Genomic DNA, 25,925 nt, shown 5'->3' on the forward strand with positions numbered 1-25,925 from the left:
GGACCCAACACTGAACCCTGAGGGACTCCACTAATAACATTAGTCCACGAAGAGCAGTGTCCATTGATTACTACTCTCTGTCTTCTCCCACTCAACCATCCCTTTATCCATAGCAGCAATTTGCCTCCAATGCCACACTGCTCCAATTTGTGCAGCAGTCTTCCATGTGCAACAGTATCAAAGGCTTTTCTAAGATCCAAATATATGATATCAAAGGTATTCTTTGCATCCAGTTCCTTTGTGACTACATCATAGTATCCAATCAATTAGTCAGACAAGACTTCCCCTTAACAAAACCCATTCTGTGTCCGAGCTATAACTGAAGCCTTGTCTAATGATCCTGTAATGCTTATTTAACCAGTGTCTCCATTAATTTCCCTGGAACAGAAGTTAAACTAACAGGTCTATAATTACTTGTGTCAGCCTTTGATCCTCCTTTGTGGATTGGGGTCACATTAGCACATCTCCAGTCCATGGGTACCTATGCTGAGTCCAGGGAAGTTCTCATAATTATGGCTAAGGGTTTGCTTACTTCCTTTAATATAACTGGATAGATTCCATCCACCCCAGGTGCCTTTCTTGTGTTTATCTTTAACAATTTCTCCTCTCTGTTATTACAAGATTATCAAGCTTACTGCCAGAGTTGAATACACTTCTAGTATTCCCCTCCCTGAATAACTCCTCATGTGTGAATGTTGATGCAAAATATTCATTTAGTTTGTTAGCTACCTGAGCAGGATCATCAACAGTTGAACCATCGATATCAAGTGGACCAATCTGATTCATTCCCTTCTAGAGTTTACATAAGTAAAGAACTCTTTGCCGTTTTTCGTTGCATCCTTTGCCAAAGATAACCTACCTTTGCCTGCCTAACCTCCTTTGTAACTTGGTTACAGACCAGCTTATATCTATCATAGGCTTCTGTGTCACATGTCTAATTAGTTCATTGACATCCATTTAGGCCTAAATCTTGAACAATATTTCTTAGTTGGTATGAAAAGCCTAGTAGCTTCCAAGGTTAATTCTTTGAATTCTTCCCATTTTGAATTTGCTGTTGGTAACATCATCAGTTGGTTCCACCGTATAGAATTTAAATACTGTCTCAGACCACTGTAGTCACCTTTAAGAAAGCAAAAACCCTTCCCTTTACCCCTGATTGTAGTTATCTCTTTGAGTAAATCCCACTTCAGTATACTGTGATCACTGCCACCTAGTGGTTCCTTTATTTGCAAATTCTTAATGAATGAAGAATCACTACTGATAATCAGATCAAGAGTATTACTCCCTCTCGTTGCCTCCTGAACGTGGTGCTGTAGAAAACAATCATCCAATAAATCTACAAAAGCCTTGCTAGTGTGTGAGTGACCAACCCACAAATTGCAGTCAATATTTGGGAAATTAAAATTCCCCATTATAAGACATTCTGATTTACTGGCCCACTCTATTTCTCTGCACAACTGCTCATTATACTCATCAGATTCATTAAGCCTATAATACACACCTATTCTCATTTTTTCTTTCTCAGTGATGATGTCACACCAAACAGACTCAACATTGCATTGTCCACCCACATCAATTGGCCCGTATTACATGATTTTGCACTCTGCGAGATTTTACAGGAACTACCGTGTATATGAGTTGTACTCGTATAACTACCGTGTTATACGAGGGTTACCTGTATTATATATTCGGTGTTTATTCCTAAATACTCACCTTGATTAATAGATTATTGTTCACATTACAAATTAATTACAGGTACATTTCTTTGATGATTTGAAGAAAACACTCAAATGCAAGTTACACTGAAATAAATTTGCTCACTCATTTAGCTTGCTTGGTTATGATGCCATAATCTTTGTTTTTATTAAACAAACATTATGAGGTGATCATTGGACTAGGGGATAATCCTCTTGGATTGGAGAGTGCCAATATCTTGCCAGTCCACAAAGGGAAATCTTAGGATGAGATAGGTAACTATGGACCTGTCAGATTGACATCAGTGACAGGGAAAATCATGGGGGTCTATGATCATTACAGGATCATCTTCAGAGGTATAATATTCTAAATGGATCATTACTGGATTTGTAAAAGGAAAAATCTTACTTGAACAACCAGAGAAGCAACTAAGATATGGTCATACAGGAGTTAGTGGTTTTGACATTACTTCACTTTCAGATTTGAGTGGGGGAAGTCTGAATTTTAGAATATAATTATATGTAAATATTTTCAATTCAGTTCCTAAAATTTGTTCACAATCCAGCAACATATGATGATTTAGATGATACTAAAGATATGTGTAAAGAGAATAAACTTGTGAATAACCAAACAAATATGGAGATCATATAAAACATGAATGATATGATTTTTTAAAGAATAAATTTAATCTAGCAGTAGTGGCAGATAACCTGATACATAACACTTTAAAATAACATTTTTGAGTCAACTGTTAATCAATGATAAAAAATCTGAAAATTTTTTTTACCTTCCTAAATATAGTCAAACTTTTACTGCAATAGTTTCTGAAGTGATCTTTTTTTTTTTTTTTTATTTTTTTTTTTATGGTTTTTGTACAGAAATTGCGCACAAGAACCTGTGAAGCTACCTGCCACCATCCTTGCAACTATTTTGCTTTTTTCTTGAAGAATAGCGTGATACTTGACACGCACCGATTCTGTGTTTGTTTAAAGTTTCAGGTTACCTGTTTTTCTTCTCCATCTAATTCAATAAACATCTACAGTCTTACACTAGTTGTTTTTCAAAGATATATTATTGTTTTCACAGAGTAAAGACAATTATATGAAACTTGATATTTTCTCAGATGGCTCCCATACTGCAAGAAGCAAGTTTGGCACACTTTACATGCTGTGAAGTGTGCCAATTTTGAAATAAACCTGAAAATCGAAGTAGCTAATTGTATATTTTTAAAAAAAATTTTAAGGATATTTATGTGCATAATAAGCAGAAATATATGCTCATGTGCAAGTTTGAAATTTTGTGCACTTAACAGTCTTTCAAACTGGAAAATGAAAGCAAATGAGAGACTGATGTTTCTATTTAATATCTAAAACATTTTTTTTTGCAAGTTTCATCAGAATTTTTTTTTTTTTGTTGTTTTGAAAATAAAAGATGTAAAACACATAACTTGTTATAAAATTTTTAATTTTTTATTCTAACTTAAGTACATACAATAAGTACCAGATTATTAAGAAAATATGAAATATTGGCACTTTTTAAACAAAATTCAAAAATCCAAAACATTTCAAAAAATTAAAGAGAAAGTTGGGCATTTCTCAAGTAACCTGCAGCCATTTTCTACATTTTGGGCAATGTGACTGATGAGTTAATCAGATGTGCACAGTCCCTTATGTTGTTACAAAGTCTTCTTTGTGGAGATTATAAATTTCTTATTGTTTTGCTGAGGAAACAGAACCTTTTTTCCAAAATTCTTTACTCAGGAAAACAATGCTGTTGGACAGTGTGGTTCTTCATTTCTCTTAGAGCATGGCCCCTCTGGCCGACCGGGTAAAGTGCCTGCCTGACAACCCAAAGGTCGCGCGTTCGAATCCCGCCTCGGGCTTGGATCAAAGTACTGCAAAAACCTTGGGAGGTGCATTATGGTCACAGAAGCTGATGCGCCAACTACCCCCCCCAAAAAAAAGGCCCCTCTGAGTCATCAAATTGATTTTTAAAGCGTGTTCTTTCCAGTTAGTTGATTATTTTTAAAGCATTTTCTTTCCAATTAGAGAATATTGCAGTCTTAATTTACACGGTTATTTAATTTCTGCTCTTCCAAATAAAGATTTCATTTCTTCTAAAAAGAAATGAAAGGCACCTTTCTTCTTGTACAAAGGGTACTAGGAAAGTTTTGCAATACAGCTTTGTTTATTTAATTTTTTCAAAGTAATTTCCTCTACATTCAATACACCTCTCCATCCTCCGAAACCAATCTTTAAACCAGTTCTGCCAAGTTTCACTAGGGAGTAAAGCACACTCGTTGTCCCAAGCCCGTAGAAGGTCCTCATCACTGGAAAACCGCCTCCCTTTTAGCTTCATTTTCACATGCGGGAACAGTGCAAAGTCGCAGGGAGCAAGGTCTGGACTGTAGGGAGGGTGCTCGAGAAGTTTCAGTCCTGTCGTGGTCAAATATTCGGTGCAGGCTTTGGCGCGGTGAGCTGGAGCATTATCGGGATGGAGGTACCAGGTGTCCATTCTTGACTTTGGCCGCAGGTTCTTCGTAGATCCAATGACTTTAGGCAGGCATTGTTCAGTATACCACTTAGCTGTGACTGTCTTCTGCGTGTCCAAAACGACACATTCCACAATTCCACTCGATTTGAAAAATACAGCTATCATTTTCTTCTTTACAGATCGGGATTTTCTGACAATTACGGGTGTGTCGTCATCATCAAAGACCCAAACTTTGTTTTGAGCCTTGGTCGGCAGATCGTAATAGTACAGCCAAGTCTCGTCACCTGTCACGATGTTGTTCACATACCGAGATTGTCCCTTATCAAACTTTTTTAACATCTCCCGGCACCAAGTCACACGTCGTGTCATCTGCTCTTCAGTCAGTTGATGCGGCACCCAGAGAGAACAAAGTTTCTTCACGTGCAAATGATCTTGCAGAATCGAACGAATTGCTGGTGCATTTAGGCCCAAAGTATCCTCTACCTGTCGGTAGGTCACTCGCCTGTTTTCGTCAAGCATTTTCCTCACAGCAGTAACGTTTTCCTCCGTAACTGACGTTCGTGGCCTTCCCGGCCTCTCAGAATCCTCCAGAGTGAAATTTCCCCTTTGGAATTCTCTATACCACCTGAATATCGTTGTACGATGTGGACAATCATCATCTAGTGCAAGAGTCATTTCTTCTAAGCACTGGTCTATGGTTAAACCACGCACGAAATTATACCGCAAAACTGTCCTTATCTCATTTCGTGACCACGATGCCGTCGCAAGCACTTTACACTCTCACTACTAATGAATAACTGAGCCCATCGACTTGGCGCGGCGGCTACTATGCACGTATGAACATGTCTCAACATGCAGCAACAAGCAGCTTCCTGTGATTCATTGTTGCGTCATATTGCAAAACTTTCCTAGTGCCCTTTGTATATAGAACTAGCCTTCCTAACACACTAGTCACTAACTTCTTATTGCTTGGTCACTGGTGGCACTTCTTCTATCACCACGTGGCAGGGTTAGTAACCTGGAGGAAAAGTTTTCCTCCTGGACTAAAAGAACCAATGATGGTTTATGACTACTCCCCTGTACTTGAGCCTAGATATTCTCCAGGCAGGGGAGTTGTCATAAACCATCATTGGCTCTTTTAGTCCTGGAGGATAACTTTATCTTGTTTTGACCTGAGTGACAGATCATAACTCATCTCAATCCAAAAGATATTAAAAATGAACATTAGCAAGAATATTCAGCATTCCTTATTTTAAACTGCCTGTCATCCATATCTATGAGTACTCTTTCACTGTTTCTAATTCAGAATTGTTTAGAAAATATAGCTGGTTTACAAAAAATGATCAAAAGACTCATACTAGAGATTTAATCATTGAAACAGCAAGTTACCAGAATTCTCAGGCACTACTTAAGATTTTGACTTGGGACAATACCAATACAGGTTATTCCTTGTGCTATCAGGAACTATCAGAAGCTGATGGTTCTTATATGAGTCCTTGTGCTACATTAAATAGTACTGTAGAGGTTATTGCAGAGTAAGATCTGATAAATGTTACTGAAGATGAGCTAATTCAGGAATTAAAAAAAAGATAGTCATTCAAGTAAACCAAATAATGATCAGAAGAGATGGTGAATTTTTCTTCTCATTAGAAACATTCTTACATTTGGTATGTTGACTCACCAGTGCTGCAGCAACCCCTAGAAAAACCAGTTGATAGCAACACAAATGGCTATTACTGTACCCCCAATCCATGTCAGTTGCTGATTGGTCTCAGTCTATACTCTCATCTCCACAAAGAGCTGGAGGATCTTTCCTTCAGCCCTCACTGAATCAATCTTTTACAAGTAGAATTGAGTCAATTTTTGACAAGTAGAATCTCTCATTATAAATGCTACGCTGGTGCAGATGCTACTCTCCCACAGGGACATTTACCACTATAGATCTTTCAGTCTGTTCCCAGTCATTCAGTGGCAGTTTCCAATAACCCACTCAGTAGTGATCACATTACCTGATTATTTGTAAATTGCAAAAAAAAAAAAAAAAAAGAAAAAAAAAAAAAGAGTTATCCCAAAACTAATAATTTTATAATTGATAAATTTGATTAGTGTGCTTAAACAGAGTTCTTGCATTGAATGTTTGTGTAGAGGTTTTTAAAAATGGATGGTAATATTGTTTCAGGTCAGATTACAGTTTCATTTCATAGATCTTTTATCAAAATTGAAACTTTCAAATGCTGACATAAATTTATGAATTGTTGCAGGAAATGTGTGGTGAGTCAACAGTAGATTATAGCACACAATTTCACAGTAGTCTCAGAGGTTTCATCAAGGTCAGACCACTGTTGAAGACAAGCAATGCTTAGGTAGACTGAGAATGTATATGGGCAGCACATCAGCAGTCATTATTACCACCATTTTGGAGGAAGACAGACAGTGAATCTGGAATACTGAAATAATTTGTTTATCAAATTTTAATTGAGGCATTACACCCTTTGTCACCCAATGGATCCCACATTTTATGTGTGATGAATAATGAGCAAAATGTAAAGAAATTGCAACACAATTACTCACATTTTACTGACAAGAATGTGAAGTGAAGAGTTTTTAAAATGCATTCCCGCAATTGATGAGACTTACAACTTTGAATCTGAACCGAGGTCACAGTCAGCTTAGTGGAAGCATCCATCTTCACAGTTGAAGAAAACAATCAAAGGTGGAACAAATGGTCATTGGGGCCTACGATCATGAAGGATGATTGCTATTGCCTGTGATCGTGTACCACATGGAAGATCAGTAATTAGGGACTACTATGCAAAATTTCTTCATCAGAAATTACACATGAAAATTCATCAGAAATTACACATGAAAATTCATCAGAAGTGGCCATAGATGTTGGAAGCTCATGTGCTCGTACTCCAAAACAACTCAAGGCCTCATCACACAGTCTGTACAGCTTGTGTTTGCTGATTACAAATGTGAAGCATTACCTCACTCCACTGATAGTTCTGATGTGAGTCCTTGCAATTACAATTTATATCCTAAGCTCAAGGAACCATTGTGGACAAAGATTTCTGTCTTTAGAAGCATTGAGTGCAGCCATGATCCAATATGTTAGACAGCTTAACTTCAACAGAGAATTAAATGTCATTCAGAAATTATCCAAACATTGGGAAGCAGTCATACGGCATGAAGGAGACTACATTGAAAGTTTTTTATATAAATTATTATGAAATAAATTCATTTTAAATTAGTCTTTTGTACATTACTTTTGGGATAAACCTCATGTATTCAACCATGCAGACTTGAGTGTTAAACTGAAACAAGTCTATATGCTTGATTACAATTTCAACTCATTTGAAAATTCTCAGTTTGATTGAGATTCTATGACTACAAGGCATGATAAAAAAAAGTTTAGGGACTTACTTGATATTGAATTTGCTGCATCATCATAACAAATTGCAACTTGTTGCAACGTGTTTGATGACTCTCCTAGACATAGTAATGCATAAATGCCATAATTATCTGCATTCAGTCTGAATTAATGTATATTGATTAGAACACATTTTTTGTGTTTAGTTGCATTTTAAAATGAGTAATTTTATTGAGCAATGAATTTGCATCAAATTTTATTTCAAATTAGGGAAATGTGCAATGGAAATAAAAACAGCTTTTGGAGAAGGTGTTTCTGTCATTCAAAGACTTTTCTGAGGTTTTCAATGTTAAAGAGGACTCTTGTTTGTTAAAGATGATCCTCACTCTGACTGCCCTTCACTGTCAAAAACCAGTGATCCACTCACTCACTCACTCATGGTTGTGAATTGATCAAATGTTTAACGATCCATGAAGTTTCTAGTGAAATTGGTATTTCTTTTGCAACACATCATTCAATTTTATCACAAGACTTGAGAATGTTCATTTTTTGAACAAAGTTTGTTTTGCATCCTCTGATAATCACAGAGAGCAGTGAGTTCTCATAACATATCAGGATCTTCATCAACTTGCTGTTGCTGACCGACAGTTTGTTGCTTCCATACACATATGAGTGACAGACTATGTGTATGATCCAGAAACCAAAGCCTAACCCCTCACACTGGAAGACTGTCTTCTTGAAGGTATAGAAAAGCAAGACAATCTTGTTCAAATATGAAGAATATACTTATCGTAATTTTTCTCAAAATGCATTGCTCATTATGAATTTGTTCTGCATGGTCAAAACAGTACAAAGCAGGTCAGTGGTGGTTGCACAATGCTGTTCAGAGAAGAAGACTGTAAATGTGTCTGTCTTCAGGGAATTGACACTTGCACATGTGAATTCAGTGCTTTCCATTCAGGAATTTCTTACAAAGCACTCTATCACTAATGTGTCCCCACCTTCCATACCCACCAGATTTAACTGTCTGTAATTTTTTTTTTTTTTTTTTTTTTTTTGTTTCCCAAGGTTAAACATTTACAGTGACTGATGATTCAGAACATGAAGCAGGAACTATTGCAATTCCAAAAGAAGCCTACCAGGAATGCTTCCAGTAGTTACAAAAGAATTGGTGTATACAGTGTTAAGAATAATATATCAGAGATCAAGCCAGAATTTTTCATTTCCCAAATATTAGTCCAGTTACCGAACTTCATCGCCACACAACAACCAGGAAAGTAGGAAGAAATCAATATTTTTTCTCCTATATTTATTTCTGGTGAACCCTGATGATCCTTGATCCCACTGTTGGTGTGTCCATTTGTTATAAAGTGGCTACTTTGTTAGGTACATCTACCTAAATAGCAAGCAGGTTCCCTTTCCTTTAGCCCTTGGAACAGCTTGGATTCATCATTTCATGGATTCAATGACATATCCAAAGTGTGCCATGGGAATTCTTGTCCGTGTTGACAATTGCTTCTCACATTGTTTTTGCAAATTGGATGGGTGTTGATCTGTAATCTGAAGAGCTTATTCCACAAGTTCCCAATTGGATTGGGATCAAGTTACTGAATTTACTCTTGTGTTCTTGGAACCAGTTCTGTACAGTTCTGTCCTTGTGGCATAGTGCATTATCCTGTTATATTACTTTCTTGTATATACTCCAGTGCTACTCAACTAATCAAATAAATAAGTATCTATATAATATAAAATTAAACTCGTATTTTAATAAATTGTTTAATTTAAAATCATAAAAGTGATGAATATATAAATAAAAATCATTATCAGCCATTTTCAATCCACTGCTGGATGAAGGCCTCTCCAGCAACTTTCCAGTTCCTTCTGTTTTGTGCAATGGCCATCCATTTACTACCCACAAACTTATGAAATTCATCTATCCATCTCTGTTGGTGTCTTCCAGGTTTTCTTCTAGCTCCTCTTGGGTATCATTCTGTCATCATGTCTTCTTGATTCATTCTGTCATCATGTCTTCAAGCTATGTGTCCTACCCAAGACCATTTTAGTTGTCTACCACTAGGTGGTAGATGACTCTCATCAACCGATGAAATACCACCACTTTGCTTATTGGAGGCTTGAAGTGGTGGAACCCATGTTTAGTCTCTAGAGCTAAGTTCCGGCCAACCCTTCCCTATCTCTTCCATCATGCAGTATGATTGATGATTTTTGAGGTTATGATGAATGTAGTGGCAAGATCCAATATTCCTTACATTTCGAGAGTACAGCTCTAAAACGGTGTTCGCAGGCCGGCCACTAGATAGTACACCGGACCAAACCTATTGGTAACTCTCTAGGAGGCTTCCGGATCAGCTAGTGTATAATCTTGCTACCTCTACTCTGCCAGATAGTGACTGGAGGGAGTCCGAGTAGTGTGTATGCGGGGAGCATTGTCGAGGCCACGTTATCTCAAGGATCTGGGTATATTCTTACCACATGTACGCCATATCCAAAAATTTCATTACTTCATACAGCATGTCTCACCCACTTTTTCTTACTATTGAATACACCATGAATTGTCAAAATAATAGAGCCAGCTTATCTGCGAAAAGATCTAAACCTCCCAAGGACTTCCTAATTAATTTCACAAATATACGTGGTCTCAATTCCAATCTCAACGATGTCCATTTCCATTTGCAGTCTTCCAAACCCCATTTACTTTTTCTGACTGAATCTCAGTTATCAGTTGATTCAACTACTGCTCATCTCAGATGTCCAAATTATTTGCTGTATGATTCCTTTCGGCTCAAAGGGGGTACTTGTGCATATGTCCATTCTGATATTCCCTGTCAGAGACTTGGCAATTTGGAATCACCTCTCTTTGATCTTCTCTGGCTTAAAATCTCTCTACCTCATTGTGTAAAATTCATCTGTTGTCTCTACCGTTCTCCCAACTCCACTAAGCACTTAGAGCTCATTGACTTCCTCTCTTTGCAACTTGACTTTCTCCAGTCCAGCTTTCCTAACAGTGAGGTAATTTTCCTTGGTGATTTTAATGTTCACAACTCCCGCTGGCTTCTGTTTTCTAGTCACACCGACCCAGCAGGTCGAGATGCTGAGGCTTTTGCAATTACTAATGACCTAGCACAGATTGTTCATTTACCTACAAGAATACCGGACAATCCTAATCATACAGCCAATACGCTTGATCTTTTTCTCACAAACAACTCTTCTAAGTACAAGGTTGAAGTGAGAGGTCCTTTAGGCACTTCAGATCCCAACTTGGTGATTGTCTCTTCTCCAATGGAACCTTTATCTCATGGCTATTCCCAACCTCGTATTGTTTGGCATTACAAGAATGCAAAATGGGATGACCTGCGAGACTTCTTTTCTTCTTTTCCTTGGTCTGATTACTGTTTCAAAACTTCTGATGCCAAAGTTTGCTCAGATCGTGTCAGTGAAATTATTCTTGCAGGAATGGAATCCTTTATCCCACACTCCACTTTAAAATCTCGTCCTTTATCTAAACCTTGGTTTTCCAATAAATGTGCTAAGGCTGTCCAAGAGAAGAATGTTGCATATCGTGATTGGCTTGTTTCTAATTCTTCAGTTTTATTTTCTGCCTACACCAAAGCTCGCAACAATTGTAAAGCAGTTATTAATCAGTCCAAACTAGAGTTTGAACAGGCTAAGAGTAGAAAACTTGCTTCTTGCCCTAATGGTAGCCGAGCATTCTGGTCTCTTGCCAAAGCTATTGGCCGCAACTTTTGCCCATCTCTGCTCCCACCTCTGTCCAAACCAGATGGTTCTGTTGTCACTTCAGCCAAGGATAAAGCTGACCTGCTAGCATCCCATTTTTCTTCGAGTTCATGTATTAATGATCTTGGTAAAACACCTCCCACCATTCCTAACACGCTCCATTCAATGCCTCCTGTGGTCTTCCGTCAAAAGGATATCAGAAGGATTTTGATGAATCTTGATGCTAAGAAAGCTCCAGGTCCTGATGGTATTTCTCCATTTGTTTTCAAAACCTGTGCTCCTGAACTTACTCCTATTCTTTGCCGCCTTTTTTCACTTTCTTATTGCAAAGGTGTTTTTCCTTCTGCTTGGAAATTTGCTCATATCCAGCCAGTTCCTAAAAGGGTGACAAATCCCTCCCATCCAATTATCGTCCCATTGCAATTACTTCTACTCTTTCTAAAGTAATGGATAAATCAATTAACCGCCAAATTTTAAACTACCTAGAAACCTTCCGTCTGATCAACGATTGCCAGTATGGATTCCGTCCGTGTCGATCCACTGGTGATATTCTGGCTTATGTTACCCATTTATAGACTAATTCAATGGAAAGGTTCGGTGAAACACAAGTAGTTGCTCTTGACATCTCAAAGGCTTTTGATCGTGTTTGGCATAAAGGTCTTCTAAACAAGCTTCCATCTTATGGTTTGCCAACTGTTTTTAGTAATTGGTTATCCAGTTTTCTCTCTGATCGCTCACTGAGGGTGATGGTAGATGGCTCTCTGTCTTCTAACTTCTCCACTAATGCCGGTGTTCCCCAAGGTTCAGTTCTTTCCTCTTGTATATCAATGACCTTTTCCATTGACTGGAAATCCTATCCATAGTTTTGCCGATGATAACACATTGCATTCAACTTTCCATTTTGAGAAACCTTGTCCAGCTCAATCAGCTTCAAGTTCTCGAAATTTTGCTGCCAATTCCTTAAATGCCGATCTTCAGGTAATTCTCCAGTGGGGCAAAGACAACTTAGTTGATTTCAACCCTTCTAAAACTCAATCTTGTCTTATATCTCGCAAAAAGGATTCTTCTGCTCCTATGCTTATCTTTAGTGACACTCCGATTTCTAGGCAAAATGATATATCTCTTTTGGGTATTACCCTGACTTCTAATCTCTCTTAGCACAAGCACATTACAAATATTGCTTCCTCTGCATCTAAAAAACTTGGTTTTCTCTTTCGCTCTCGGCGTTACTTTTCTTCCAAACAGCTGCTCACTCTGTATAAATCGCAAATCCGCCCTGCTATGGAATATTGTTCCCACAACTGGGGTGGTGCCCCCAAAACCTCTCTCAGGCTTCTTGATTCCATTCAGAAGAGGGCAGTTAGGTTAATTAATGATTCATCTCTAACAGAGTCTCTCCACTCGCTTTCTCATAGACGCACTGTTTCTGCTGCATGCCTCTTCTACAGATACTTCTATGGGTACTGTTCTTCTGAATTGGCTTCTATAATTCCTGCTCTCTGTTGTAAAACAGTCCGAACACGTGCCGCCACCAGCCAACATCCATTTACTGTCCAACTTCAAACCCACAGAACCAACTTTTCATCTTCCTCATTTATTCATTCAACTGCCGTTTTCTGGAACAACCTTCCTTCATACGTATTTCCTGAAAATTACAATCTACAGAAGTTCAAGTCCAATATCAACAAATATCTTCTTTTGTCTTCTCAACCTCCAACCCAAGCACGGTACTAAGTACTATAGGTTCTAATACCTCTCGTGTTTGGGGTTCTCATAAAAAAAAAAGTTCTTTAGTTTTGATAAGAATGTCCTTTACTTGAGTTTGCTACCTAATCCATGTGTTTCTCTTCTTATCTAACAGTCTGATTCCCAATATAATTTGTTCCATTCTTCACTGTGTAGTTCTCAGCTTCTCTTTTCCATTATTTTGGTGAGTGCCCAAGTTTTACTTCCATTAGTCATGGTGGGGAGTATACATTGGTTAATTATTTTACGTTTCAGACAAATTGGGATATTGCTCCTCAGTATGTGACAATATTTCCTGAATGATATCCATCCAAAATTTATTCTTCTCTTGACTTCCAGATATTTTTCATTATTACAGCTAATGACTTGTCCCATATAAGTAGATGACTCCCGCTTTTCAATTACTACTCCTTCAATCATTTATCCCTTTCTGTGGCATACTTGTTCATCATTACTTTTGTTTTAGCCATATTCATCTTTAGTCCAAAATCCTTACTAACTCTGCATAACTGATTAAGATTTTCCTCTAATTCTTTGGGATCGTGGCTTATGACCACAATGTCATCTGCAAATCGGTTTAGGTACTCTCCATTCACATTGACTCCTTTCTTCGACCAGTCTAATCTTCTGAAAACTTCCTCAAGGGCAGCAGTAAACAATTTTGGGGATAGTGTGTCTCCTTGTCAAACTCCTTTCTCAATTTTAAATTTACTACTGTCTTTGTCTAGTCTAATAAAGGAGGAAGCATTCTCATATATTTTCTTCAAAATCATAATATATGGGGTATCTATGCCTTGTCTTTCCAGTGCTCGAAACATTGCCTTAGGCTGAATAGAGTCAAATGCCTTTTCATAATCCACAAATGCAAGGCATAATGGTGTTTTATGTTCATTTGCTTTCTCTATTAGCTGTGATATTATGTGAAGGTGATCCATAGTTGAGAATCCTGTCCTAAAGCCAGCTTGCTCTTTCGGTTGATTCTCATCAAGTATTCTTTCTAATCTGTTAGTAATGACCCTTGTGAACAACTTGTAGATGTGGGATAACATGTTAATTGTCTATAATTTCTGATTTATCTCCTTTCTTATGCAGCAAAACTGTGATTACATTATTCCGCTCCTTAGGCATAGGCGCCTCCGTAGCTAGGTGGGAAGGAGCAGCAGTGCGTAGCACATGCTTCTTGATTAGACCGGGGTTCGACCCCGTCACCACCAAATACGGAGGATGCGGAAAGGTCAGGGAGTGACCGCCACATATTCCGGAGCAATATGGCCATAGTTGCTAATGCTCCTAAAAAAAAAACCAAAAACCAAAACCTTAGGCATCACACTTTTTCTAATGCAAATTTTGAAGAGTCTTTTCCTCCCAATTTTGACAACTCCACAAGCAACTTCTCTTTCCCCCGGGAAAGAGAAGTTGCTGTGTAAAATAAATAAATAAATATATACAGTTACAACTTTGAGGCATTCTTAAACCCAAACTTTCTTCTTTCTTTATCAGTAGACAAATTATTCTTATTACAACATATTAAGTATGCTACATGAGCAGATTAGCATAGGCATGTGATGCAAGAAATCAAGCTTATGCAGCATCAGCCAAAATAAAAAAAAACAAAAAACAAACACTCCCATTTCACCCCTCTGTTTGTTCGAAATACCTGTCCAGCTGAGCCTTAAATTTATTTAGGCTATCAACTTCCACAACAAGGGATGGAAGTCTGTTCCACCAACCAACTACCCGCTGGCTAAAGGCAAATTTCCACGCATCTATCTTATATTTGTCTTTCCTCAATTTGAATTTATGCCCTTTAAGGTGATTATTCTGAGCAAGAGGAAGATTCCCATCAGCATTGAGCATGCTCAAACCATTCAAAGCTTTATACACCTCTATCAGATCAACTTGCCGGTGCCTAGTCTCCAGACACTGTAATTTGCAAAACTTAAGTCTTTCTTCTTGAGAACAACCCTTTGTTCCATTCACTAATCTTGTTGCCCTTCTCTGTATTCGTTCCAGCAGCTCTACATCCTTCTTGAAATGAGGCCTCCAGAACTGTATACAGTACTCAAGGTGTGGCCTGACCATTGCCTTATACAAGGGAATAATCACCTCCTTATCCCTGCCAGAAAAATTCCTGTATATATCATTGACAAGACACCATGAGCTACTCTTGCAGTCCGTCTGCACTTCTCAGAAAATTTCATATCTGCCTGCACAATTACCCCCAGGTCCTTTTCATTCTCTACCACTGTCAGTGTAGTACCACAGAGTTGATACATTACTCTGGGGTTACTGTTTTCCATATGTAGTACTTTACATTTGTCAATGTTAAACTTCATTTGCCACCTCTCAGCCAATCTGCTCAACTTTTCTAGATCCTGTTGCAGCAGTGTACTGTCGTCAGTGTCATTAACAACCCTGCCAACCTTTGTATCATCTGCAAACTTGGACATTAAGCCTGATATACCATCATCAGTATCATTTATAAATACAGAATAGAACAATGGACCCAACACTGAACCTTGAGGGACTCCACTAATAACATTAGTCCATGATGAGCAGTGTCCATTGATTACCACTCTCTGTCTTCTTCCCCTCAACCACCCCCTTTATCCATAGCAGCAATTTGCCTCAAATGCCACTCTGCTCCAATTTGTGCAGCAGTCTTCCATGTGCAACAGTATCAAAAGCCTTTATAAGATCCAAATATATAATATCAAAGTTATTCCCTGTATCCAGTTCTTTTGTGACTGCATCATAATATCCAATCAAATTGGTCAGGCAAGACTTTCCCTTAACAAATCCATGCTGTGTCTGAGCTATAATTGAAGTCTTGTCTAGATGATCCTTCAGTGTTTCTGTAACCAGTGCCTCCATTAATTTTCCTGAAACAGAAGTTAAACACACAGATCTATAATTACTTGTTTTAGCCTTTGATCCTCCTTTGTGAATTGTGGTCACATTTGCACATCGCCAGTCTATGCGTACCTCTCCTGAGACCAAAGAAGCTCTCATAATTATGGCTAAGGGTTTGTTTACTTCCTTTGCTGCCTCCTTTAATATAACTGGATAGATCCCATTCGCCCTGAGTGCCTTTTTTATATTTATCCTCAACAATTTCTCCTCCACTTTCCTCTCAGTTATTACAAATTCATCTTGCTCACTGCCAGAGTTTACTTCATCTCTGGCATTTCGTTTCCTGAATAACTCCTCGTGTGTGAATGTAGATGCAAAATACTCGTTTAGTTTGTTAGCCACCTGAGCAGGATCATCAACAGTTGAACCATCAATATCCAGTGGACCAATCTGATTCATCCCTTTCCTTCTAGAGTTTACACAGGTAAAGAACTTTTTTCTGTTTTCTTTGCATCCTTTGCCAAGGATTTCTCATAATCTGCTTTTGCTTGCCTAATCTCCTTTGTGACTTGGTAACAGACCAGCTTATATCTATCATAAGCTTACACGTCACCCATTTGTTTCTATGTGTCCAATGCATTTTTCTTCTCTGCCATATGTCTCATTACTTCATCTGACATCCATTTAGGCCTAAACCTTGAACAATATTTCTTAGTTGGTATATAATGCCTAGTAGCTTCCAAGATAAATTCTTTGAATGCTTCCCATTTTGAATTTGCTGTTGGTAATATCATCAGTTGGTCCCACTGTCTAGAATTTAGAAACTGTCTCAGACCACTGTAGTCACCTTTACAAAAAGCAAAAACCCTTCCCTTTACCCCTGATGGTAGTTACCTCTTTGAGTAAATCCCACTTCAGCACAGTGTGATCACTGCCACCTAGTGGTTCCTTTATCTGCAGATTCTTAATGCATGAAGAATCACTACTGATAATCAGATCAAGAGTATTACTCCCTCTATTTCCCTCCCGAACATACTGATGTAGAAAACAATCATCCAATAAATCCACAAAACCCTTGCTAGTGTGTGAGTGACCAAACCATGAATTCCAGTCAATATCTGGGAAATTAAAATCCCCCATTATAACAATCTCTGGTTTACCGGCCTACTTTATTTCCTTGTACAGTGTTTTATTATACTCATCAAAGTCATTAGGCCTATAACACACTTCTACTCTCAATTTTTATCCCCCAGTGCCTACGTCCCACCAAACCGACTCGACACTGCACTCTTCAGTGATGATGACTAGCTGCACTTCCTTGGATTTTGTATTTCTTAACTAATAGCATAATCCCTCCTCCCTTCCTATCCTGTCCATCCTTTCTGTACACAAAATTCTAGTTCTGCATTTCTTATATCTGTGTGCACCACGTCTCTGATATCCCAACAGTATCTGCCTTTGATGTTTTTAGCAATACCTCAAATTTTCATGGCATGACATGGTTTACTGCAGTAGCAACACATTGTTACTGTAACTATGGCTGGAAGGCTACCAGCAAACATTCCTTCCATCTTTGAAACTACCGTTTTCATGTGGGATGTCTTCAGGCAGAATATTTATCCCTTTGGAAGAATTCATTTGCAGATGGATACACCCCAACTGAAGAGAGGATATTAGAGCTGGAAAAAGAATTAGAAAATATGAATTGAAATATCATTGGCTTGGCTGAAATAAGATGTGAATCACTTATATGTTTATCCAGTGGAAATCTGCTGTACATCAATGGAAACAGTGAAAAGAGTGAAGATGAAGTTTTTGGTCCATAAATATATAAAAAACAACATTCCGGAATTCAAAAGTACATCACCAAGAGTGTCAAGTTTACCACTCAGGATTTCTAAGAGATACAAACTAAATTTATAATGATATATGCACCAACATCGAGCCATAATGATGAAGAGGTTGAAGAAACGTACACTGAAATTGAGAGACTTCTAAATGAACAGAAAACTCACTATGCCATCATTATGGGGGACTTCAATGCTTTATGAAAACCCCAAACACGAAAGGTATCAAAACCAAAGTACTTAGTACCGTGCATGGGTTGAAGGAGAAATATGGGGGGGGGATACCGGAAACTTTGCTCTAGAGACTAAACATGGGTTTCACCACTTCAAGCCTCCAATAAGCAAAGTGGTGGTATTTCACCGGTCGATGAAAGTCATCTACCACCTGTAGCTAAGGTTGGAAAGAGAGAAGACAAGCACAGAAAGGGAAACTATAGGAAATTTTGGAATTGGTGAAAGTCATGGAATTTGCAGAATCTTGAAGAATACCAGTAATGAACAATTTTTCAAGAAAAGGGTGAACAGAAAGTGGATATGGAAAAGCTAAAATGGATTAACAACTAATGACATTGACTTCATCTTCACTAACAGAAGATATATTGTGAATGATGTTACTGTCCTGAACAAGGTAAATGTTGGAAGTGATCACAGAATGGTAAGATGCACACTTGATATAGATGTAGGCAAAGGAAGGAAAAAACTGACTCGAGTAAAGAATACAAAGGTCTTTGAGATAACAGAAGAGGAGAAAAAACAGTGTGTACTGTAACTTAAGTACAAGTTTGAGCTTCTGCAGACCTTTCTGGATCAAGATATCGATGAGGAATACAACAACTTTCTGAAAGTGATAAACACCAAGAAACCTATAGCTAAAAGGAAATCCAAAGAAGAAAAAATTATTCAAGAACACTTGTCATGATGAACCAAAGGCGACAAATGAAGAGCAAGATAAACACCAACAAGGACAAAATTCAGTATACCAAGTTATGCAAAGCCATTAAAAAGAAACTCAGAGAGGACCTAAGAAGATTTAACACAAGAAAATTAGAACAAGCATTAAGAGAAAACAAAGGGCTTAAATCAGCAGGCATAAGCAGAAAGACAAATGATACTGAATCTGAAGAATGGTGATAATGTACTTATAAATAGCAATGAAGGCATAATTCAAATAGCAGAAGACTACTATAAAATATTATCTATATAATATCGGTGTAGATACACCATAGACAACACTTAAAGAAGAAAACTATGATAGTAGTACAAAGGGCATCATTTCATCTGTATCTCATATTGTGTTCATCCTTCACAATGTCTGATGCCCTTTGCACTACTATCATTGTTTTTTCTTTAAGTGTTGTCTATGGTGTATCTATACCAATGTTATATAGATGATCTATATACCAATGTTATATAGATGATCTATATACCAATGTTATATAGATGATCTTAAAATATTATGCCTAGTAGCATTTAGTTTCATTTTAATATAAAATATTATATAAGGAGCAAGGGAATGATGCCAGCAGTGGGGAAGGTGGATCACAAATTTGCAACACATATGACATACCTGATATCCTTCCTGGTGAGATAGAACATGCATTGAAGAAAATGAAGAATCAGAAATCCCTAGGTGAAGATAATGTTACTGTAGAGTTGTTAAAATTGGGAGGAAGAGACATGACACAGGAACTGGCAAGGCTCTTCACAAAATACATTAGGAAAGGTGTGACTACTAAGGAGTGGAATAATGCAAACACAATTTTGCTGCACAAGAATGAGATAAATTAGAAATTGCAAATTATAGACCATTTAGCTTGTTGTCACACATCTACAAGTTGTTCACAAGGGTCATCACTAACAGAATAAAAAGAATACTTGATGAGAATCAACCTCAAGAACAAGCTGGCTTTAGGACAGGATTCTCAAGTAAAGGACATTCTTATCAAAACTGAACTGAAATGGACTTGGGCAGGATACATTACTTGAAGACATGATGACAGATGTACTAAAAAAATAACAGAATGGTACCCAAGAGGAGCTAAAAGACCTGAAAGACAACTGAGATAGACAGATGAAGTTCAAGAGTTCATGGGTAGTAAATAGATGGCCCTTTCACAAAACAGAAGGAACAGGAAAGTTGCTGGAGAGGCTTTCATTCTGCAGTGGATTGCACATCAATGGAATCCGGCATGTTTGCCGTGCACTACGACTTGTGGAAACTCGGAAAGGGGGGGGATCCTAGTCGTTGAGGGGCCTGGCTTCAATACACCACTTTGGCCCCTGCTTCAACAAGATGGGTGGTTCTGGATGGCCTCTACAATCAATTGGCTAGTGGGTTTGCCTGCAAGGGTAAACTGTGTCAATGCCATGCCCCTATCCGCATGGTCCAAGGGACAGGATTCAGGCTGATGGCGGTGCGGGTATGGTATCTAGGTAACCCTGGCATCCCACTCTTGAGCACATTTATTGCTTGCCAGGTTGTGGGCATCCCTTTGGGTTCCATTGTGGGGTGGGGAGCCTGGGCACTGAACCACAATAAAAACTAATATGAATCCTGATAAATATATTTCTTCAGGGTCCCCAATCCGCTTCCTGTCTGCAAGTAACAATGAGGAAACAGAAAATGGTATAGTGTCTAAGAAACAACAAACTGAAATAACATCAGGGCACATCCCAAGGTTTTTAATCATTTATTCCAACAGTGAAAAACCTATTGGAAAAATATCACCATTCTTCATACAGAAAGGTCTAGAGGGGGTAAGCATGTTCCCCTATGCTGAAAATATGCTGCCTTCAATACCTCTTGTATATTCCGTCCACAAAAAAGAAACATACACAAACATGGAGAACATCCTCTTAGGTATACACTGTGAGAAATATGAGTGGCAGATATGTATGTAGTGATTTAAAGGTAATCGCCATTTTGTTAGGGCTATAAAAAGGTTACACTAAGTATTGTTGCTTTCTCTGTGAGTGGGATAACTGGCCTAGGTTATGCAATACGAGAAAATACAAATTATATGCTTCCACTCTCCCACGGGTAACTATCCAGTTGACCTTTGAATTTATTCAAACTGTCAACCCAAACCACCTGCGAGGGTAATTTGTTCCAGCTACCGATCGATGACTTGCTGGCTAAAAGAAAACTTCCTATAATCTAATCTTAACCTCAAGACCTATAATTTGAATTTGTCCCCTAGTTCTGGAATTCTTTTTAACAGTGAGAATTCCACCTTCATGCATTTTACTAATCCCTCTCAGAGCCTTGTAAACCTCAATCAGGTCACCTCTGAGGTGTCTGGTTGCCAAACTCTGTAGTCCACATAATCAGAGTCTTTCCCCATACAGCTGTTCTGTCGATATCACCATTCAAGTTGCCTGTCTTTGGACCCTTTCAAGAAGCTCTGTCTTTTTTTCAGATGAGGTCTCCATACTTGAACAGTATTCCAAATGTGGTCTTACAATTGTCTTATATAGTGGGATTATGACCTCCCTATCTCTACAGAATAGCATTTGATAAATCATTGATAGGGCACCATGGGCTTTCTTGACTACCTGTTTACACTATTCAGATAGCTTCAAATCCATGGCTTCATATTTTTATTTTTCCATACACACTGGTTTCTACCAATCTCAATGCTGCAACTGGAACCAGGATTTGTAAGAATTTGACTAAGTGATCTTTCTGTGGTGTTCATTTGGCAATCCTTGACTCCTATAATCCCTTTAGGTGTTTCTTTTTGTTTTACGCAGGCAATAGTGGTATGCATTAGGTTGTCCTGTTGTTGTTGTAGCCCATAACAGACAGTGCTCAGCATATCGTGGAATGGAAATGTTGTAAGTAGTCCTGAGTTGTACTATCTCATCTATGTGTCCATACAATTTGGACCAGCGTCTTTACCGTCTGTCCAGGTCAACTGCCTCTTTTTAATGACTATTGGAAATTGTCCGCTATTAGTCTTGTGTACACAGCTGTGGAGATGACCCTTAGCAGGATATTGTTTTCCTGTGATTAGTGTCGTTACTAATAAATTAGCCAGAACACACACACACACACACACACACACACACACACACACACACACACACACACACACACACACACACACACACACACACACACACACACACACACTAACTGCAGGTATATAATCTGTATTTATGCTTTATTCTATAAAATTTCCTCCTTCATTTAGTAAGTGAATATGGATCCTTAATTAAACTTCAGTTTTCTTCATATAAATAAAAATTAATAAGTATTTTATTTTATTTAAATGTATTTCTCCATGATCTTTTTTTTTCTTTTTTTTTTTTTTTTTTTCCTCAATCAGAACATTGATGATTTTGTATTCTCAAAGAGACATTTTAAACTTGAAGTGGAAGAAAGGAGAAGAAAACGGTAAGGTTCACATAATTAATTCTGCAGTACATATATATGCAGATATAGACAAATGTATTTTATCATTGTATTGGGTAGGGGTGCTGATCTGTCAAGTGTAATTACAATGGAAAAAATTGAGAATGCCAGCAAGGTAAAAGCAGATTACCTGAAATTAAGATTAACATAAAAATAATAATGATAACAAAAATGGTACCTAATGCAGTGGGTCCTAGGACTTTAACTACTTCATCAGAGTGTCTGCAGCCAAAACCGTAGGAGCCACCGCAATAAGCAGGGTCTGTGTTTCTGTTATGATGTATACGTAAAAAACATATACATCATAACAGACCAACATACATCATAGCCAACTCGACATAGACCAAAAAGAAAGGAATAAAATTCAAACATAAATAAAAATAAAGTTAAAAAGCTAAAATAATGCTGATTAAATCCTGTTAAAGGAAAATTAAATGAAATTTTGAATTAAAAAATGAAGGCAAAAAGTCCAGTATGAAATTTAAACAAAGCAACTTAAGATGAAAGAATAAAGTCAGGTTACTGACAACTTGCTGTATGCTTAGACCAGAAATTAGCGGTGAAATTAGCTGAGTGTGCCGAATACATAGCTACATCGAAGACCAAAGATGAAATTGATAGGTCTTTGTACAGTATATTTATATCAGTTAATAACTGATATAAATATATCAATTTGTGGATTCTTCAAATACAGAAGGCTATCAGCAGCTTACAGATTTGAAGTCCAACAAAAATTCCTGCTTTAATTTTTTCCTAAGTGTTAGCACAAACATAATTGATACAATTTCCTTCTTTAGTCAGGGTTTGGAACTGTTTGATTAATCCTAGCTTTATATGCAAAGAAGATAACAGTACTTTGTTTCGATCTCATAGGGTTTGTCTTTAATGGTTCTTTGAACTTGATGTCAACGACTGGCTCAACAGACACACTTTCCTTTCCCAATGTTTCCTTCCTTCCTTGATTATCCCACTTGCATAGAAAGCAAAGCATTTTTGTGTAATCAAGTTGTTAGCCAAATAGCAGACCAATAACTTTAAAATTTCCACACACTAGTGAGCCATGACCCTTGGACTGCATTTTTTCCAAAAGAAGCTTAATAGTTTCATGGTTTCCTTTTAAGTGTGCTGAATGGGCTACAGGAATGGGTGCATTCTTCTTTCCATTATGAAAGAAAACTTCTTTGGGGCTTTACTTTGATGAGTTAATAAATAGGCTCCCTCTGTTGATAAGTAGAAAATTCAAAAAAGTTCCTAACTGCATGAATGTTGTTGCAATATATCATTGAGCAATTTTCGTAAAAATTGCTCAATGATACAGAGAAGCAATTCTTTTTTACGATTTTTGTATCATGAAAACGCAGTTTATGGAGCCAGCAGATTTTTACTTTTCAATATTTATCCTAAAACGGCTACAGACTACAGGACTTTTAAGGTAAGTTTAAATCTCATGAGAGAGAGAGATTTAAATCTAAATCTCCCCAAAGGATAGATTTAAATCTCTCACAAGATCATAGAGTTCACTTTGTATAAACCACTGTGGTCTAGAGTTGTGAATTTTTTCATCACAATAGTCCATGTCATCCACTAAATCACAAATGTCAGTTTTTGATCTGATGGCATATGTTCCTCCATCTCTTCCAACATGCAATATGATTGACAGCTTTTGAGGTTAGGAGGGCATCATGGAGAGATCCAGTCTTCCTTGCATTTTGAGGATACACCTCTAAAATGGCTTGCATGGCAGCCACTAGATAGTCTGCCAGTGTGAGCTTGTTGGTGACTAGGAGGCATCTGGATCGGCTAATGTATAATCTCACTGCCTCTACTCTGCCAGGTAGTAACTGGAGGGAATCCGAATGGTGTCCAAAAACTTGTCCACGTGTTGGACCAGTTTTGCAGCTCCCATGAACACTAAGTTTTTAATTATATTTCGCTGGTTTATTGACTTAATTGTTAGATTAAATTATTTTCTGTAAGTAGCTTATAGACCTAGTCAAGCTCCTTGGTTTATTTTGAATTTAGATAGCGCAATTTTGAAAGTGATTAATACCTCATGTCCGTAGATTTACCATTCGTAACTTGCCGCCATTGTTATATGATATGTGTACCCCGAACTAGATAGCATAAGGTGTAACAGAAAACTAGATAGCGAGTATAGTAGTATCAATTAATCAGAAAAATTTACTAATCTTATTAAATTTCATTGTCAATTAAATTGTACTTTTTTAACTAAATACATATAACGACCTAGTTTTTACAAATGTAATATTATAAATTAATACATATAACTTGACAGGAGATAAAAAAGTGCATATAATGTAACTCGGAGATAATATTCAATACTGAAATACATATTGTTATTGTTGTTATTGTTATTTTGGTTTTTAGGAGCATTAGCAACTAAGGCCATATTGCTCCGGGATGTGCGGTGGTCATTTCCTGACCTTTCCGCATCCTCCGTATTTGGTGCTCACGGGCTCTAACCCCAGCCTAATTAAGAAGTGTGTGCTACGCACTGCTGCTCCTGCCCACCTGGCTATGGAGGTGCCTAAATACATATATATAGTGTTATAACTACATTGGGATATAAGTTTAGGATTATATTTTGTATTGGAATTTTATTTAAATTGAATAGAAATCATGACTCAGACCAGAGCAGCAAAGCAAAAGGCTCAAACTAATGGGAGTGCTGTGGCTCAGGGGAGAACTGAGGGGGAGAACTCTGAATCACAGTCTTTTAAAATGCACTGCTTTGTATGTTTGTGGAGCAATCAGGAACAGAACATGATATTGCCAAGGGGAATGTCTTTGTGTGTGCACTTGATGTAAGGAGTGTGAGGAAATCAAGTGCCGACTCAGTGTTGTTATGGGCCTATATGAGAGCTTGAAGGACAGACTGGATGCCCTTGAAGGATTTAAATTGAGGGGCCCATCAAGCTCTCAGCTGCCCACATAAATGACAGCTTGCACTTGAACATCATGCAACACAGCAGCAACCCCCAAGACAGAATGTGCTGGTCCCAAAGGAACTAGTTGTTGTTGGTGACTCTATTGTCAGCGAAACGGGGATTATATTTTACGAAAAGAATAAGTGGAACAGGATCAGGGTATGTCTGCCAGGGGCAAAGGTTGATGATGTTGTAGAGCAGATGTCATCTTTTAAGAGCATAAGGGTGATATTGTTGTACACGTTGGCACTAATGGTATTAAGAGTAGGAGACCGGCGGAATTACTTAAAAAGTACAGGTCAATATCGAAAAAAAGTGGTGAATTACGGTTGGATTTGAAAGCGTCTGCAATTCTGCTGAGATGTGATAGGAGGGAGTATATGATGCGAGCCTTGTCAATAAATTCGGCCGTGCAGAGATTGTGCAAGGCTCAAGAGATAGAATTTTTCTCAGCCTGGTCTGTGCTTGTTAAGAGGAGAGACTGCTTCTACAGAGATGGGATACACTTAAATAGAAAGGGTGCAAGAATATTTGCTGATGCTATTGAGGCAGTGTTAGATGGGTCGGAAAACTGCTAGCTTGGGGGGATACACTGACTAATAGATTAACAGTAGCCACTGGCAGAGGTGAAAATGATTCTTGCACTGCTTCTATTGAAATGCAATTGAGCAGCAGCCTGGAAAGCAAGGTAATTGGGATTTCGAGGACTGCTGGGAGTCATAGTGGAACAAGTAAATACATGGGCTGTGTTTGGGTAACTAAGTGTAGAAACAAGTGCATGTATACTTACATGTTCACCAATG

The 25,925-nt window shown here is 37.9% G+C and overlaps 1 protein-coding gene across 2 annotated transcripts in view; it reads left to right on the forward strand.

Annotated features, from left to right (window-relative positions):
• The window catches only part of LOC150091238 (uncharacterized), a 382,744-nt gene that overhangs the window by 183,939 nt on the left and 172,880 nt on the right, over window positions 1-25,925 (forward strand). For both annotated transcript variants that reach the window (XM_090374852.1, XM_090374846.1), the window contains exon 5: window positions 22,089-22,156. In XM_090374852.1, coding sequence (XP_090230978.1) covers window positions 22,089-22,156 — 68 coding nt within the window. The remainder of the gene's footprint in view (window positions 1-22,088; window positions 22,157-25,925) is intronic.

This window comes from Mastigoproctus giganteus, chromosome 1 (genome assembly GCF_048544385.1).
Source record: "Mastigoproctus giganteus isolate SK-2022 chromosome 1, ASM4854438v1, whole genome shotgun sequence".
Classification (NCBI taxonomy): domain Eukaryota; kingdom Metazoa; phylum Arthropoda; class Arachnida; order Uropygi; family Thelyphonidae; genus Mastigoproctus; species Mastigoproctus giganteus.